At 41.8% G+C, this 19193-nt stretch overlaps 1 protein-coding gene across 3 annotated transcripts in view; it reads left to right on the forward strand.

Annotated features, from left to right (window-relative positions):
* Positions 1–733: 733 nt before the first annotated feature.
* The window catches only part of si:dkey-85k7.12 (up-regulator of cell proliferation), a 49809-nt gene continuing 31349 nt past the window's right edge, over positions 734–19193 (forward strand). For 2 of the 3 annotated variants that reach the window (XM_026352751.1, XM_026352753.1), the window contains exons 1-4: positions 735–905; positions 1255–1322; positions 1421–1499; positions 2130–2381. In XM_026352751.1, the coding sequence (XP_026208536.1) occupies positions 1299–1322; positions 1421–1499; positions 2130–2381 (355 nt within the window). In that variant the 5' untranslated portion in view covers positions 735–905; positions 1255–1298. Of the gene's footprint in view, positions 906–1254; positions 1323–1420; positions 1500–2129; positions 2382–4774; positions 10226–19193 lie in introns of those variants that run through there. The other variant, XM_026352752.1, reaches the window with a different exon arrangement.

A 19193-nucleotide genomic window follows, 5' to 3' on the forward strand; every position in this document is an offset into this window, starting at 1 on the left:
ACCATATAGTATTTATTACTTCTAAACAGCGTGATGGAACACAGGGTCTCTATTTCTCCTGGTAGCTGCTGAGATGTTTCTACCTTGGCTGGAGCCTACCTGTGGTTAATTGCATTAGTTGGACATGATTTAGAAAAACCTCCTCTATTGTCACAGCTGACAATACCGTCAATGTCACCAACATTAATAACTTATGGCATTTTCTAAGGAAACTGCTTAAACTGTACAGAGTAGCTGAATTCTTCTTGTATAAAGACTCATAGAGCCGCTCCTGTGAGAGCCACAACTTATGCATGCTCAGTTTGTTTGTGTGAGAAATGTGAAACTTGGAGCATATGATGCTAATGGATTTGTTCAGACAACTATACTGATATCTTTTGGTTTGTTTGTTTTAATCGATTTCAGGATTCAAAAAACCTTATTAACCCCAGAGAAAACATGTTTTTCCTTGTTACAGTTGCTCTCAATTCAGAAAGAAAGAAAAGAAACCACAACCAGAAATGATCCAACACAAATACAGAATAACATCAATCCAGAAAATTAAGTATATATACACAGAATATGTAAGTATGGCTGTAATATGTCAATAATAATAGTTTAGGGTGGAATGCCAAATAATATATGACATAAATACTGACAAGCTTAGTAGTTCTTTGGAACAGGTGGCAAAGTTTTGTTTTCCTTGAATCCATGTAACGTTTATATAATGTTTCTGGGAAACAGAAAGAGAAAGTGGCCACACCCAATAGGTAAAAGGAGAAACCCGAAGTCGCATGGACATTTCAAGGAGGGTGTTTAGTCAAATTGTGGTTATACATGTTACACAGTACAGAACACACAGCAGATATAAACTCTGGGATAAAAAAAATTACGCTACTTTCCTGTGGAAATCCCGTCTTACAAAGGTAGGTCACCACAAGTATTTTGTTCATCTGAACATCTGAGTATAAAGACAAGAAACAATTCAGTGAGAATGTTACTCTACTACTTTTATATTATAGTAGAGTATGTAACATATAGTTGGGTTATAAAATATGATGCATTGTTACATTGTTGCTTTAAATATGAGAGAAATATAATCACCTCTTAGTACTTCACCTGCCTGGTGTAACATTCACACGACTTGATGCAGTTGTGAATCAGCAGATTTTCTTTTTTTAGACATATTATTGATTTTGGTATTTCTAGCAGTGTTGTTAGTTTTTTCTTAGCTTGCAATATTAGCTTTTTTCCTTTTTGCTCACTTTTTGTAAGATGCAGACCAAATAATTTGGACAAAGAGTGAGAGTAAATCTGCAATGGAGAACTCTGAGGACGAAGAGGTAAAGAACATAATGAAAAATAATAAAATTATATGTCAAACATTTTCTTCTATTATTAATTCATAAATTACAAGATGCATATCTTTTCCATTATTAAGGAGTTCTATGACGTATCAGATACCTTCTCTAACTTTCACTGTGAGAGAGGAGGCTCGTCTGCAACACCAGAGTCTGACTGTAAGTGAAATAGCACAGCCTTATGCAATATGTCAAACAGAAGAGATAAATTACTTTGTATGACAATAAATGTGCTGTAATGTGTCACCGATTTTATTCCACCAAAGGTCACAGTTGTCCATGTTGACAGTGAGACTGTGTCTCTTAGTTTAGTTGAAACTGATTCCTCAGTTGGGTGTAAACTTTATATAGAGTACACCTCTGACACACACAGAGGCAGTGTGACCAGTGACTGCAGCACTGTACGTGTTGAGGGACTGAATGCTGGGACTGAGTATACTTTCAGTATCACAAGGAAGCAAAAAATGGAAATCAAAGCAAATCATTTACATTTAGTCATTTGACAGACAATTTTATCCAAAGACTTCCAAATGAGGAACAAGGCAAACAAAAATCAAGCAAAAATCAACAACTGTATCTGTCTTTACGGGTAGATCTAAAATTAACATAAAGCTATTTGACTTAAAATAAAATTTCCTGCTGATGGTTTGTTTCTGTAACCTTAACAGAGATTTCACTTCTTATTCTCAGGTAGGATCTCAGCCTGTTACAGTGATTTGTGTTAGACTACAACATTTGTTCTCTACACAATCAGATAAAACTTTTATTTCCTTTTTTTTTTTTTTCCAGTCCCTCCTGTGCAGATCAAAGTCTCAAATGTCAGCAGTGAGTCCCTGTCTCTGCACTGGGACACTCCTGCTGGTGAAGTGGAGAACTACACTGTGACTTGTTGTAGTGAAGGAGAAACTGTGCAGGAGCTGACAACAGACACAAACAGTGTGACTGTTAGCAGACTGAAGCCAGGGGTGTGTTACTCTCTGCAGGTTACTACACAGCTAGATGGAAGAAGAAGCAAATCTACTGTAACATCTGTTCAAACAAGTAAGTGACAAAAAAAAGGATTTTTTACAAAAAGAAATTACGAAGTAATCTTCAAATGAAAATACAAAGTTAGTCCAATTAAATGAACCTATAACAACCATGCTCCCAACTCCCCTGCATTTGTTTATCTGTTACTTTATTTAATTTTGCCATATGATTAGTAGTTACATTTATTGCAAAAGTATTTATTTAACTTGCTGACATTGGTAATCACTGGTAAAACTGTGGAGCAAACACACTGCTCAAAAAAATGAAAGAAACACACCAGATGGATCTATCCTGATATAGACTGGGTAATGTATTAGGAACAAAAAGATGCCACATTGTTTGATAAGAATGAAAATTATCAACCAACAGAGGGCAGAATTCAAAAGCACTATGAAAATCTAATTAAAAAGTACAGTGCACTACACATAGTATGCCCCAGTACCCACTGTGCATCTCCCATTGATATGCCTTCCCAGATCATCACTGACCCACCACCCAACCAGAAATGCTGAACAACATTAAAGGCAGCATAACATTCTTCTTTTCATATCTTTCACAAGTGCTCAGGGTGACCCTGTTCTCATCTGTGAAAAGCAAAGGGCACCAGTGGCTGACCTGCCAATTCAAATGGCACATATAGATGTTTTATCCTGATGGAGTTAGACTGCCTGTGCAACCTCTGTAGGTTCCAGGTATTTCCTCATGCTACCAGCGGTGACACTGACTCTAGCTAAATGCAAAACTAGTAAAAACAGTCCGAAAAGATGAGGAGGGAAAAAAGGCCTCCATCTGTAAAACTATTTGCTTTGTCGGCTTGTCTCATTGTTGCCCCTAACTGTTGTTCATTTTATTAACATCAAAGTTATATGAAACTGATTAACAACCCCCAGTGCTACCTAACTGACCAGATCATCAACTATATAGTTTAATTGACATGATGTTATTATATAATACAAAACTGTCCTTTTAATTTTTTTGAGCAGTATATTAAAATCTCTGTTAGTCAATGAAATGCATCAGTGATGGTAAATTTAAAAGAGGCTTAGCCTGCTGAGCTAAAGCTTGTCAATGATAATGTGTCGTGTGTCATTGTCACTGCTGTATATTTTACACATGATGTAAGGCAGGATGCAAAATTGTGCATTATTACAAATATGAAGGGTTTCAGCTTACATGACCCAACTTGCAGATGCATTTATTTTATTAACTAATCAAAGATGCCCGACAAAACTTTTTTTGTAAACAAACAAAACACATATTGTGTCCACCAAAATTGTTAATTGTCAATGTATGACAATGTTTTTGTTTAATATACATTTGCAAAGCCAATTCTTAAATTTTAATTTTAAATCAGCCACCTGTCCTGTGGTATCTAGCACCAAGCTGTCAACAGCAGATGCTTTAAGTCCTGTAAGTTAGGAGTTGGGGCCTCCATGGATTGGACTTGTTTGTCAAGCACATCCAAGAGATTCTGGAGGCCAAGCCAACTCTTCAAACCGTTGTTGTGCTCCTCAAACCATTCCTAAATTATATTTTCGTTGTGGCATCTTTCTGAAGAAGTCAACAAGGAATGGGTGTACACATCATGCTTAACTAGTTAATATGTGTCAAAGTAACATCCAGATGGATTGCTAAACCCAAGGTTTCCCAGCAGAACATTTCCCAAATTATTACACTGCCTCAGCTGACTTCCCTTCTTCCCATAGTGCACCCTGGTACCATGTGGTCCATAGGTAAGCGATGCATGGCCGTCCAGTCCCAATCGCTGTTGTTTCAGCCTTTGCTCTTTACTTGCATGAATGAGCCTTGGTCACCCATTACCCTGTCGCCCATGGTCAAACATGACCAATTTTGCTAGATACTGATCAATGTAGACTGGGACCCACTCAAAAGAACTGCAGTTTTGGAGATGCTCTGGCACACTCGTCTAGCCACAATTTGGCCCTTGTCAAACTCGATACTCTTTATACCATTTTTTCTGCTTCTAACACATCAAGTTTGAGGACAAAATGTTCACTTGCTGCTTCATATATATCCCTCCCCTTGTTATTTACTTTACTTGTCAGTGGTCAAAATCTCATACTTGATCATTGCAAGTCATTGTGGCAATGTGCTGTTTTAGCCTCCAGTGACACAGTTGCACAAAACAGCAGCAGTACAGAGAAAATTACTGAGCAAGGCTAACCCTTCTAACCAATCAGAAGAGGTCAAACTCTGTGTACAACATGCTAACACAAAAGTGTTACTTTGTATACAGGCTTTGACACATTATCAGTATCTAACACCCCAGGTGGATTATTTCTACCTTCCCAAAAGTTGCACATTGTAGCTTTAATCTTACATCTATGCTTAGTAAATTAAATAAACAGTCATGAATTTGATAATTACTTTCCTCATGTCCACAGAGACAAAGATTGAGAGTATTTTGGAAGATCTGGCATTGGAGCAACACTACAGAGAGAAGCTTTCACTAAGCACAATACTTCAGATTGATGAGAGGACTATCACTGACGAGTCAGCCAAATGTATTTCAGATCTTCCATGGTATTTTCTAAAGAAACTTATGATGGTTAATGTGACAGCCAGGAACATGAAATGTATATCAGTAAGTGAATCACACTCTGATCCTACCTCAGGGAATACAATATTTGATTTCATGGGTCTGATCAACATCATAAATTCAGAATATATGAACCCTCTTGACATAATCACAGCTCTCTTCTTGTGTTCTGATGGGTTTGTACAGCAGGAAATGACACTCAAAATGTCCATGTGTCAGTTTTCTGTCCCTCTTCTGCTTCCTAATTGTGACAGACAGCAGTGCACACTCATGCTGTGGGCCATGAGAGACATTGTTAAAAAGTACAGACCTCAGTCACTTTCAGAGTCCAAAGGCTTTATTGAGGACAGAATAGTTCTCTCTGAACTTCCAATGATCTCATTTGTGAGACTGGGTGAGTGCTCCTTGTCCAAGTCAGAAATCCTCAACAAGCTTCTGAGCAATTCTCAGCAGTACCACGACACATTTGTTCACCACAACATGGAGTGTGGTGACTGTCCAAGAAGAATATCCAATGGTTTGGTGGAAATTACTTGGTACCTTCCTTGTGGAAACAAAAACATTGATATTTTTAATGAGCCCGTAGCTGTGGCCAACCTTCGTGGAGATATTGCTTCATTCGAAACACAATATTCCTTTTTGTGTCAGACATCTGCAGCTGTTTTTGTGTTTTTTGACAATCTCAACTCTGGATACAAGCTTTTGACCAACCATCACAACAAGGCAGAGATCTTCCTGGTGGGTAACCATCAGTGTAAGACCTTCAGTCTGGATGCTTTAGAAAAAGTTGCAACTGAGCTAGAACTGACTAAAAACAATATTATTTTGAAGAGTAAATGTATAAATGATGCAGACTTCATCAAATATATAAGGAAAACAGTCAGTGATGTAGTTGGGAACTCAAAGATGAAGATGACAGTAGCAGAGATGGCTGACATTGCTCATGAACTAGGAATCTCAGTTGATGAAGACTGTCCAGAGTGTCAGACTGCCAAGAAAAATGCAGATGCCATCACTGCACAAATTCAAGACATCCTTAAATACAAAGAAGATCAACTTCCACTGCAAGGTCCAATATGGAAGGAACTGACAAGTTTAGAGAAGGAAGAATTTCGGCTTCGAAAAGTGGGGTCTGAAAATATAGAAATGTACAAAAGTAATCTTCAAAAACAGAAAGAAAAACTTCGGGACAAACAGAACTCTTACGACATGTCAAATGCAATGACATGTTTCATCGATGCAATATCAAGCCCAGAAATAGAGAGATGTTATTTCCTGAAATGGATGAGAATGAACCTCGATAACCTGTCTCGAGAAAAACTGTCTGGCCTCAGGGAGCTGTACAAACAGAAATGTAATAATTCAGAGAACAAAGAAGAGATTAAAGACATTGACAAACGACTTTCCAACAGCTCACTGGGAACTGAACACTTCTTCCGTGAAATGGGTCAGATCTATGAAGCTTCAGCTTCTCTTCCAGAAACACACCCTTCACGTCAACAGCTGCAGCATCTGCCCAAACTCTGTGCACAGCTATTGCTTGATGGATTTCCTCTTGAGCTTGTGGATGGAGATGCATCCAACATACCTCTCAGATGGGTGAGTGATGTTCTCTCTCAGCTCAATGACTTGGTTTCTCCCAAGAACAAAATACTGGTCGTCACAGTTCTTGGAGTTCAGAGCACAGGAAAGTCCACTCTGCTCAACACCATGTTTGGAGTGCAGTTTGCAGTCAGCAGCGGTCGATGCACTCGAGGTGCTTTTATGTTGCTCATCAGAATCGATGAAGATGTGAAAAAAGTCCTCAACTGTGACTTCATGGTGATCATTGACACTGAGGGCTTGAAGTCACCAGAACTTGCACAACTGGACGATAGCCATGAACATGATAATGAGCTGGCAACACTGGTCGTGGGTTTGAGTGATATCACCATTATCAACATTGCCATGGAGAATTCAACAGAAATGAAGGACATCCTACAGATAGTTGTGCACGCTTTTCTCAGGATGAAAGAGGTGGGCAAGAAACCTAAATGTCAGTTTGTTCACCAGAATGTTTCCGATGTTTCAGCCCATGACAAGAACTTAAGAGACAGGAAACTGCTCTTGCAGCAGTTAAACGAGATGACCCAGGCAGCAGCCAGGATGGAAAAGAAAGAGGAGTACAAGAGCTTCACTGATGTGATGGAGTACAATCCAGACACTGGGAACTGGTACATTCCTGGACTCTGGAATGGAAACCCACCAATGGCACCGGTCAATGCAGGCTACAGTGAGGCTGTATATGAACTCAAGAAAAACATAATCCAACTACTGGGAAAATGTCAGTCATCTGGTAACAATATATTGGAGTTTACACAGTGGATGAGAAGCCTGTGGAATGCAGTAAAACATGAAAACTTCATCTTCAGCTTCAGAAACAGTCTAGTAGCTGATGCGTACATGAGGCTGTGCACAGAATTCAACCAATGGGAATGGGAATTCAAAAAGGAAATGTACAAATGGGGAACATATGCAGAAACAAGAATTTCAAATTTTGGTACAGTTGCTGTAAAATCTGACATATCTGGGTTGGAAAAACTTCTGACATGTTTGAAAACTGAAGCCTTCACCGTGCTGACTAGTTGGGAGACAAAGCTTCTTGACAATCTGACACAGTACTTTGAGCAAACAGAGGGTCATGTCCATCTGGTTGAAGGATACAGAGAGGAATTCTCAAACAGTGCTAAGAGCCTTCGACGGGAAATGGAAAACTCTGTAGTTAATCAACTCACAGCAGCAGTAGAAATCAAACAGGGGTTGACAGAACTTGATAAAATCAAGGAGAACCACACAAAAGAAATTGAAAGGGCTGTGTGTGCACTGATTGAAGAATGTCGAAAGAAAAATGTCCAAATGAAAGATGAAGAGCTGGATAAAGAATTTGATAAGATGTGGAATGAAACAGTGAGCAAACTGACATTTTCCAAACCAAAGACAATAAATGTCTTCAACAGTGTAACATACTACCTGAGACAAAACCTGTCACATAAGGGGAGTCATACATATGAATTGTTAAGTCAAAAAAGGTTGGAAGATTGTGGAGTAGAACCTTTTAAATATAAAGCTGAAGGATACAAGAAATTAAAAAACGAACTGAGCAAGTGGATCTACAATCAAGATCAAACAAAGATGGTACAAAAACTGGCTGACAGCATTATAGATGCTTGCACACAGGTTGTGACTGAAAAGATGGAAAGAAAAACAAATTACCATGAAACTTACATCCAGGAAATTCTGCACATGATTGATGAGAAGCTGCAAAACAATCAGGATGTTAAAACAGACATCAAGTTTGAAGTTTCTCTAAAGCAGCACATCTGTGGATTTGCAGCCAGACACTTTCAGCAACTGCATGAAGATTTCCTCCAAATGAATGATCCCTACAGATGTCTGAATCAAAACAAGGACAAGTTTCGTGCTGATTTCAAAGACGTGTTTCAAGAACGAGACCAGTGCCAGAAGAAGGCAGAAGAATTCACCAACCAATGCTTGAAGCCTGCAGTTGAAGACTTTGTCAACCGTTCCCTGGGTCCTGATATCATTGGTGAAATGCTGACGATGCAGAAGTTCAGCACTCGTATGTTCTTCCAGTATTCAGTTCTTCTAGATCTGCTTTCACAAAATGACTTTCAAAAGTATTTGAGTTGTATTTTTTCATATGAGGATTATGTAAAGAAATGGATACATGGCCAAATAGTGATTCACTTCTCCGATGGCTCTAAGACACTTGAATTTGAGAATAAGCATCTTGACTCAAAAATCAACAGCATAAATGATGCCATCAACAAGGCCAAAGTAAAAAAGAGTGGAAACCTGAAGACATTTGTTACAGATATCTGTAAAGAACTTGGTGATAAACTGGTCATTTCCCAGGATGCTCTTGGTGCTTTCATGATCCTGAACAATGCTGATGAGGAACAGTTTGCTCACTGGCTGACAGAGTGTGTGAAGGACATGGCACAAACTCTTAGAGAGAAGTTTAAAACATCAAACATTAAAATGAAACTAAGACGCCTCCATGTGAAGCCCCAGAATGAGCTTTTCACCAGACTGATAGGATGTGGTAAACAGTGTCCATTCTGCAAATCACCCTGTGAAGCAGGAGGAAAAGAACATACTGAGCACTTTACTTCACTACATCGACCACAAGGTCTTGGTACATACCACAGTTACACGACCAAAAAGCTGGCCACTGACATATGCTCATCCCTTGTGAACAGTGATGCATCTTTTCGTTGTGATGGTACAAATAATAAAAGGCATCCTTACAAGCATTATAATGAAATTTTTCCAGACTGGAAAATTCCTCCGGATGTGAGTCTACAGGCATCAGACTACTGGAAACATGTGATGACAAAGTTTAACAATGACTTTGCCAAAGCATATGGAGTGGAGCCTGCTGATATTCCTGCAACTTGGAAATATATCAAACGTAAACAGGCAGAAGAGAGTCTCAAAGAGTCATTTAACATCAAGTGAGAAACTATATGCCAGGTGATCTCAGATCTACACGCCCTATTAAAAATATTTTCTTATTAGGCGGCTTTGGGGACATGGAGTACCCCTCTACCATAACATCTTAAATATATAAACTTTCAGTGCACAGTTTGCTACACACCCAGACAATATTGTACTTGATTTTTTTGTTTGTTCTTTCTCTGTAAAGGATAATATGTCAAATACTTTACATTTATTTTTCTTAACACAGATCATTCAGTCTTTATGTTATATTATTATTGTAGGACAGTTTTAAATAAATTACAACATATGATAAAGTACTTGGACTCATAAATGATTGTTTTTGTCTCTGTGAATGTAAATTCAGTGTGTTACAATAATATTCAATTCATACATCAGCATGTAATATGTACTTGATGTGAATATAATATGTGATGTTTTCAGTAAAAATGTTTATTTAGCATGATAAGTTAGTCTGAATGTAGCAATGTTAACATGTACTGTATACATGAAAGAGAAATTGTTGTAATCAAATTGTGATCTTTATTATTATCTGAATTGAGTCTGTTATTTCTGTAAGTATCTAATTCTAAACATGTTTAAATAAATTAAAAGCCCCTCCTTCCATATGTGCTATGATCAGCCTGTAACTACACTGTACTCACTGCTCTTAACTGACTGTCAATGTGTTTAATCTTTTCCAAATCAGAATCACAGCATATAGTTTGTTCACTTCACTCACATCAAGTTGCAGGTTTCTGTGTTTGGTAAATAAAAAAGAAGGCAACAGGTGAAACTTTGCAGCTGAAGTTTCAGTTTTATGAGTGTGGATGTGAATCTGTTGAAAAAGGTTCAGAACAAACAGTCAAAACAAAGCTTGATGTTGTATTTAATATTTTGTATGGTTTATTATTAGGCTTTTTGATGTATGATATACATAAGTAATGTATGTTTATTACACCATTTGTAAGTTCTAATTTGTCTATTTGTAGTATAAGTACAAGTATAAGTATTTTAAATCAGATTAGATCCGTGTATATAATTCACAGAATCAGGTAACATCACATCTCAGAAACAAAGTAAATTTAACCATGTAATAAAATCTGTAGATGACTTCTAATATTCTCTCCTATATTATTTCTATGGTCCAATACGGTGATTCTCTTTTAGTAGTATTCAAATTTTCTACTAACATTAAAACTATCAACATGAATAAAAGAGAAAAAAAACTACTTTCCAGTAGCTTTCGAATTTTTATCTTTAATTTATTAAGTCCATATTTAAAAAAATCAGTTTCTGTTTTGAGTTCAATTTAGATCCTTTATTTAATTGACTTATTCTTAATCAAGTGATATATATTTTTAATATATCACAAACATAAATACATGTTACACAACTCTCACTTACTCCATAGAGTGTTACTGTACTATAAACAGAGTGTAAAGTGTCTTCCTGGAGTCATATAAGCTCCTGGATAAAAGTGTGATGTTAATTTGACATATCCACCTTAAAAAGGTACAGCAACACATACACCAACAACATTGCTTTTACACTCAAAAATGTATAGGAAGAGTTGGGAAAACTATACAGTCATTTAAATATCTGTCAATCTGTGTAACGTTTGAGTGGTAATAAACTCTGAAAAGGAGGTAGAAGAGTAGGCGAGTTTTATTATGTATGTATGTATTATGTATTATTGCATTCAAGAAAACTAGGGGGAAGTGTTGATCATGATGAAGCTGCAGGACGGACAGGATGTTTCTCTCTAGGTGCTGTGGTTTTTGGTGAGAACAGTACAGAAGAAACTAGATGAGGTGGTGGTGGTGGAGTTTACCAGGATTAGAGGAGGAGGCTGAGAGGGAGCACAAGATAGCAGCCAGCATAGACAAGATGGCTTCCTCCAGTGATGGCATTTACCAAGTGGTCACTGAATGGAGAGGATGATGACAGAAAGCAAACAGAAACAGCCCAACACAAAAACACTGTGTTCACTGCTACATCACATCAAGACGTGAGGCCAACACCACCTCCGTGTCCACAATACAACACAGTGTGAGGATGGGAAACGTTGGACCGCCTGTGTGACCTCATCGCTCTCTGAGGATAGGAGGCATCTTATGGTATCGAAGCCCTCATGTCTGTCCCACATGTGACTAAGTGGCTACATGTAAACACTGCTACATGTGAAGTGAGCTAACGTGTCATCATTTGTGTTCACTGTCTCAGTTTAGACGTCCTGAGCAGGAATCACCGCTGAGTCACCTGCACCATCAGTACATTAGTTAGCTGGAAATAGGCAAATGTGGCTTTTCTCAGTGCTCTGAGCCTCTGAACGTCACACAGATCACGCAGCACAGATGGATCTTTTTCAAAACAAAGGTTTGTGCAGCTGTAAAAGCAACAAAATCACAACGTTAAAATATATTTTTCAAAATAAAAAAGTGCTATTCTTTGCAGGGGAGATGAATTTTGCTACAGTGACTATCCTGGTTAGGAATCATGATGCTACAGGATGGCCATATGATGATGGGCAACATGAGAACAGGACAAAGTAAAGAAGAAACTACAGAGTAACTTTCTGATGTGATGTGCATGTGTTTTATAAAGTGATGAGTGACGAGCACTTTTCCTCAGCACTGAATCTAAAACCTTGAGCTAACGGCCTTTTGTTCTTTGTCTTTTCTTGCAAACTGCACCTGTTGCCTTTGGTTGTCACAAAATAAGCTTTTCATTCAATCACTCAAAGAAAAGAAAGAAAATGAAAAACAACTTATATTTACAAATATTTTGTCTGTTTGATTCTTACACTTAAAAATGTACAGGTTAGATCCTCTTCCAGAAGTTGTGTATCTGTGTCCTGTCACCCAGTTTGTTTGTTTGTTTGTTTTTTCTCACTCATCCGGTTTCCTCAGAGTGGACCACAGACTGCAGAGACTCTGACACTATGGCGCCATCCAGTGTTAGCTTAGAAAATAGACATGGAAAAAGAAGGGACCAAAGTAAATACCTTGTTTCTGTTTCCACCTCCAGTGGTGTCGCTGTAGCTGTGTTGTGGTGAAGTGAACTTCACAATCCCCTTCACAGCCTCCTCTTCCAGTGAGTAAAAAAAAGGGTTCGTGTGGATCTGATCAGGCAGATCCTCCGTAGGACAAACACTGTGTCTAGAACCATGACCATGTCTTACACTTTCCTCTGAAGTTCAACCTCTCTTTAGATTCCTCTGGTTCTGCTTTCTACGTTTAAGGCTGAGAGTCTTTTTCCAGTCTCCCATAGTCTCTTCCCAGCGTGCACCTGTTCATGCTCTACGCTCCATCGTCTGTTCCACAGCTTCTACTCATCCTCTGCAGCACGCCCCAGTCAGTTGTTCTGTGTTTTATCTTGTGCACATTTCCCTTTCAGTAGACTTACAAAATCTCTGACAGGAGCAGTCAGGTGCTGTATATCTCCACAATAGATTGCTAGCTTATTGAACCGACCCTTCAATGTGAGCAGAGCTGTGGATCAGCACTGACACAATGAAGTCAGGTGTGTGTGTGTGTGTGTGTGTGTGTGTGTTGGAGTTTTGAGGTCACAGCAGGGAAGTTATGAGTGTCAGGGGTTTGGGTAGACAGCAGGAAGGAACACCACCATTTACCATGGGGATGCATGTTTTCATTCAAATAATAATAAACACACAATCATTTACATTTCCGAAAGATGGAAATTCAAGGACATGCCACTCAAAAAGAAAGAGTGAAAGAGAAGGTTTAACTATTAGCTGTAAGTCTGCGCCCATATTATCTACCAAGGGAGTTTAGCTGTGTTATTGTCATTACGACTTACATTCCCCCATCAGCCACTCCTGAAGTAGCTTGTGGCGTCATTAACTCAGTCACCGCTGACTTACAGAACCAGCATCCAAACTCCTTCATAATAATAACAACAGGAGACTTTAATCACACGTCTCTGGACACAACTCTCCACACATTTTACCAGTTTGTCAACTGCTCCACCAGAGACAATAAGATTTTAGATTTACTGGATGCAAACGTTAAGGATGCATACACCTCCACTGCTCTCCCTCCCTTAGGCAGATCTGACCTGGTGCTCCTCACCCCCGTCTACACTCCTATTGTTCAGAAGCAGACAGTGACCACGAGAACTGTAAGGAAGTGGTCTCAGGAAGCTATTGAGACTCTGCAGAGGTGCTTTGAAGCCACAAACTAGAATGTTTTCTGTGACCAACATGAAGACGACATCAATTCCATGACAGACAGCGTCACAGAGTACATTAACTTCTGTGTGGACAACATCATCCCAACCAGGACAGTGAGGTGCTTCTCGAACAACAAGCCCTGGATCACCAGCAACTTAAAGGAGCTGCTGAACAAGAAGAAGAAGGAGGGAGACAAGGACCAGGTGAAGTCTGTGCAGAGAGAGCTGAGGGTGAGACTGAGGCAGAGTAAGTCTAGTGTTCTCGTCCAGGGTGTTGAAACTCTAAACTAAACACGGAGCTAACCAGACTTCAAATGAAGAGGATTCACTTCGTCAAAGTGCCGTTTATTTTCTTCTCTTCACTTTAAAGTGCATGAGCTTATGTGGTCATTTGTGTTTTTGGTAAAAACTGTAAAACACAATACAAAGGAAAACATTCAGTCTTTGAATGCTAGCACCGAAACTTATACAATCTCAATATATATATCAAATACAACATCGTATGCTTAATCGTTTTAACACAATACATATGCAAATATAACGTTTATAGTATGAACCATCAAAAATACAAACTTACGGCATTGCGTCTATGGTATTTCTTAGCAGATGGCAGTAGATTCACATGACGGTCGCATGTGCCTAGTTTCTCCCGTATCCCGTCGTAAACAGGAAATTACCAACGTGATCCTCCGCAAAACCGGAAGTCACGTCACACATATCGCGAGATTATATAAACTCCTCCAATTAGCGGTAATATTCCTATAAACATAATTATAAACATTTTGGCTGAACACTTTACGCATTAAACAAACTTAACTACGGATTTAGGAATAAATATGCATAAATTAAAGATTGCCTTAAAGGCAACGCAGTAAGGACGCTTACAGAAGGAAGCTGGAGAACCAACTCCAGCAGAACAACATGAAGCATGTGTGGTCTGGAATGAAGAAGATCACTGGCTTCAAGGAGAAGGGGAACCAGGTAGAAGGGAACCTGGACAAGGCCATGAGCTGAACCATTTGTTCAACAGGTTTACAGCACTACCGCCTCTCCCCCTCCTCCACCTCCAGACACTCTGCTGCACCCTCCTCCTCCTCCTCCTCCTCCTCCTCCTCTGCTAGACTAACAGACAGAACAGTGTCCCCCCCCCCACACCCATCCTACAATGAATATCAGAGATGGTCACACAACCACACCCATCACTGGAACTCTTACAGACAAAATAATCCCACCGTCATGTTTGATTTCTCCAGTGCCTTTAACACCATCCAGCCTGTCCTGCTGAGAGAGAAGCTCCTGAAGATGCAGGTAGACTCCTCCACAGCCTCCTGGATCACTGACTACCTGACAGACAGACCACAGTTTGTACAAGCAGGGATGTGAGTCTGAGCGGGTGGTCAGTAGCACAGGAGCACCTCAGGGGACTGTCCTCTCACCTTTCCTCTTCACCCTGTACACCTCAGACTTTCAGTACAACACTGAGTCCTGCCATCTGCAGAAGTTCTCAGATGACTCTGCAGTGGTTGGTTGTATCAGCGGTGAGGAGGAGACAGAGTACAGAGGTCTGGTGGACAGTTTTGTGAAGTGGTGTGGGAACAATCATCTCACCTTGAATGTAAGCAAGACCAAGGAGATGGTTGTGGACTTCAGGAGGAAGAAAACTGGCTTTGACACTGTGTCCATTCTGGGAGAGAAGGTGGACGTGGTGGAGAGGTACAAATACCTGGGTGTTCACCTGGACAACAGAGTGGACTGGAAGTTCAACACAGAGGCTGTATACAGGAAGGGACAGAGTCGACTCTACTTCCTGATGAAGCTCATGTCTTTTAATGTGTGCAACAAGATGCTGCAGATCTTCTACCAGTCTGTTGTAGCCAGTGCCATATTCTTTGCTGTCGTCTGCTGGGGCAGCAGCATAAAACACTAAGAAACTAAATAAGCTGATCAGGAAAGCTGGCTCGGTGCTGGGGGCTTTTCTGGAACCTTTAGAGCAGGTGGTGGAGAGGAGGATGCTGCACAAACTCCTGAGCATCATGGAGAACAGCTCACATCCTCTCCACAGCACACTTGTCAAACAGCGGAGCAGATTTAGTCAGAGACTTCTCCAGCTCCGACAAGGAAAGGTACAGGAAGTCATTTGTGCCAACAGCCATCAGCCTGTACAATGACTCACAGACAGAGAGTCAGTGTCCACGCTGATGGTTTAACAACATGTACAGTGTGTTTTGTTATTATTGTCTATACTGTGTGTTATTCTTGTACTGTGTTTTGTGTATTGTCGATTTTGTTATCTATCTATCTATCTATCTATCTATCTATCTAAACACAGTGACTTTATGTCAGGCCCTGCTTACAACTATACATTTGTGTTGTGTGTTTTCTTCTAGATTACTTTTGTGTTAGGGCTTTAGTACTTAAATATGATACTCAACAAATGATGCTGCACAGACACGTTTGTCCTTACTGTCAGCAGAAACTGCTTAATAATTAGTTGTATATTTTATGCTTAAGCCCAAAAAAACTGCATCTAAAGTTGTATAAAGTTAAAACAATCCAGAAATAATTCCATACATTATATTTATAAGAAACAACTGTGGTATATGGAGTGGTAAAGTTTTGAAATAAGCATTCATTTCACACATTTTAATAGAAACCAGGTGATTTCTGCACTGACTCCTCCCAACCCACTTCGTGTGACTTCTACACCTGGTGACTGCCCTCTAAAAGTCCTGAGAAGTCCCTCCCACTCTCTCTCCTTCTGCTTCAGCACTCTACCTGCAATAAATTCCATCGTGTAAGCTAAGCTTTTTTTTGTAGTTATCTCTGTTGCCTCCCTTGAGCCGGGGTCATAACAGAAAGTAAAAGTGGCTTCACACAGCACAATAAAAGGTGTGCAGAGGAGGGACGACAGTGGCATAGGTGTTGAACTGTGACCTTTTGTCTACAGTAACAAGAAAATACAGCAGCATAGATAAACTTCTGGATGAAAAAATGTAATATTGTCTTGGCCAAACCTCTTTAAAGGTCTAAAGGTGAGTTATTCTACAATTTAATTTTTCCAGTGATTGATTCTAAACACTCCTCCCTGAACTGCCACCTTACTGTGGTGGAGGGGTTTGCGTGCCCGAATGACCCTAGGAGCTATGTTGCCGGGGGCTTAAGCCCCTGGTAGGGTCTCCCAAGGCAAACAGGTCCTAGGCGACGGGCCAGACTAAGAGCAGTTCATAAACCCCTTATGACGAGAAAAAAATCAAGGTCGGGTACGTCGCCCGGATTGGCGTCACCGGGGCCCCACCCTGGAGCCAGGCCTGGGGTTGGGGCACGTAGACGAGCGCCTGGTGGCTGGGATCTCTCCCACGGGACCCGGCCGGGCGCAGCCCGAAGGAGCGACGTGGGATTGCCTTCCCGTAGGCCCACCACCCGCAGGAAGGCGCATAAGGGGTCGGTGCAGTGTGGATTGGGTGGCAGCCGTGTGGAGGTGCCTCGACAACCCAATCCCTGGACAAAGAATCTGGCAATTGGGACATGGAATGTCACCTCACTGGGTGGAAAGGAGCCTGAACTTGTGCTGGAGGTTGAGCGGTACCGGCTAGAGATAGTCGGGCTCACTTCCACACATAGACTGGGCTCTGGAACACAACTCCTTGAGAGAGGTTGGACTCTCTTCTACTCTGGAGTTGCCCATGGTGAGAGGCGGCGGGCAGGGGTGGGCTTGCTTATAGCCCCCCAGCTCAGCTGCCATGTGTTGGAGTTTTCCCCGGTGGACGAGAGAGTTGTTTCCCTGCGCCTTCGGGTAGGGGAGAGGTCTCTCACCGTTGTTTGTGCCTACGGGCCAAATAGCGGTGTAGAGTACCCAGCTTTCATAGGGTCTCTGGAAGGGGTACTGGAAGGTGCTCCGACTGGGGACTCTGTCGTCCTACTGGGGGATTTCAACGCCCACGTGGGCAATGACAGTGATACCTGGAGGGGCGTGATTGGGAGGAACGGCCTCCCTGATCTGAAACCGAGTGGTGTTTTGTTATTGGACTTCTGTGCTAGTCACAGTTTGTCCATAACGAACACCATGTTCAAGCATAAGGGTGTCCATCAGTGCACGTGGCACCAGGACACCCTAGGTCGGAGGTCTATGATCGACTTTGTGGTTGTGTCATCTGACCTCCGACCATATGTCTTGGACACTCGGGTGAAGAGAGGGGCTGAGCTGTCAACTGATCACCACCTGGTGGTAAGTTGGATCCGATGGCGGAGGAGGGAGCTGGATAGACCTGGCAGACCCAAACGTATTGTGAGGGTCTGTTGGGAACGTCTGGTGGAACCCTCTGTCAGAGAGGTCTTCAACTCCCACCTCCGGGAGAGCTATAATCAGGTTCCGAGGGAGTCTGGAGACATTGAGTCCGAGTGGACTATGTTTTCCACCTCCATTGTCAATGCGGCTGTTCGGAGCTGTGGCCGTAGGGTCTCTGGTGCCTGTCATGGCGGCAATCCCCGAACCCGGTGGTGGACACCGGAAGTAAGGGAAGCCGTCAAGCTGAAGAAGGAGTCTTATCAGGCCTGGTTGGCCTGTGGGACTCCTGATGCAGCTGATGGGTATCGGCAGGCCAAACGTGCCGCAGCCCGCGCGGTCGCAGTGGCAAAAACTCGGACCTGGGAAAAGTTCGGCGAGGCCATGGAGGAGGACTATCGGTCTGCCTCAAGGAAATTCTGGCAAACCGTCCGGCGCCTCAGAAGGGGAAAGCAGTTTCCTGCCAATACTGTTTACAGTGGAGGTGGGGAGTTGCTGACTTCGACTGGGGACGTTGTAGGACGGTGGAAGGAATACCTTGAGGATCTCCTCAACCCCGTCGTCACGCCTTCTGTTGAGGAAGCAGAGACTGGGGACTCGGAGGTTGATTCATCCATTTCCCTGGTCGAAGTCACCGAGGTAGTCAGTAAGCTCCTCGGTGGCAAGGCACCAGGGGTGGATGAAATTCGCCCCGAGTACCTTAAGTCTCTGGATGTTGTAGGGCTGTCTTGGTTGACACGCCTTTGCAGCATCGCGTGGAGATCGGGGACGGTACCTCTGGACTGGCAGACCGGGGTGGTGGTTCCTCTTTTTAAAAAGGGGGACCGGAGGGTGTGTTCCAACTATAGGGGGATCACACTCCTCAGCCTCCCTGGGAAAGTCTATTCCAGAGTGCTGGAGAGGAGAGTTAGGCCGCTAGTCGAACCTCGGATCCAGGAGGAACAATGCGGTTTTCGTCCTGGCCGTGGAACACTGGACCAGCTCCATACTCTCGCTAGGGTGCTCGAGGGTTCATGGGAGTTCGCCCATCCAGTCTACATGTGTTTTGTGGACTTGGAGAAGGCGTTCGACCGTGTCCCTCGTGGCATCCTGTGGGATGAACTTCGGGAATACGGGATTCGGGACCCTTTGTTAAGGGCCATTCGGTCCTTGTATGACCGGAGTAGGAGCTTGGTTCGCATTGCCGGTAGTAAGTCAGACTTGTTCCCGGTGCATGTTGGACTCCGACAGGGCTGCCCTTTGTCACCGATCCTGTTCATTACCTTTATGGACAGGATTTCTAGGCGCA

This window comes from Anabas testudineus, chromosome 18 (assembly GCF_900324465.2).
Source record: "Anabas testudineus chromosome 18, fAnaTes1.2, whole genome shotgun sequence".
Lineage (NCBI taxonomy): Eukaryota > Metazoa > Chordata > Actinopteri > Anabantiformes > Anabantidae > Anabas > Anabas testudineus.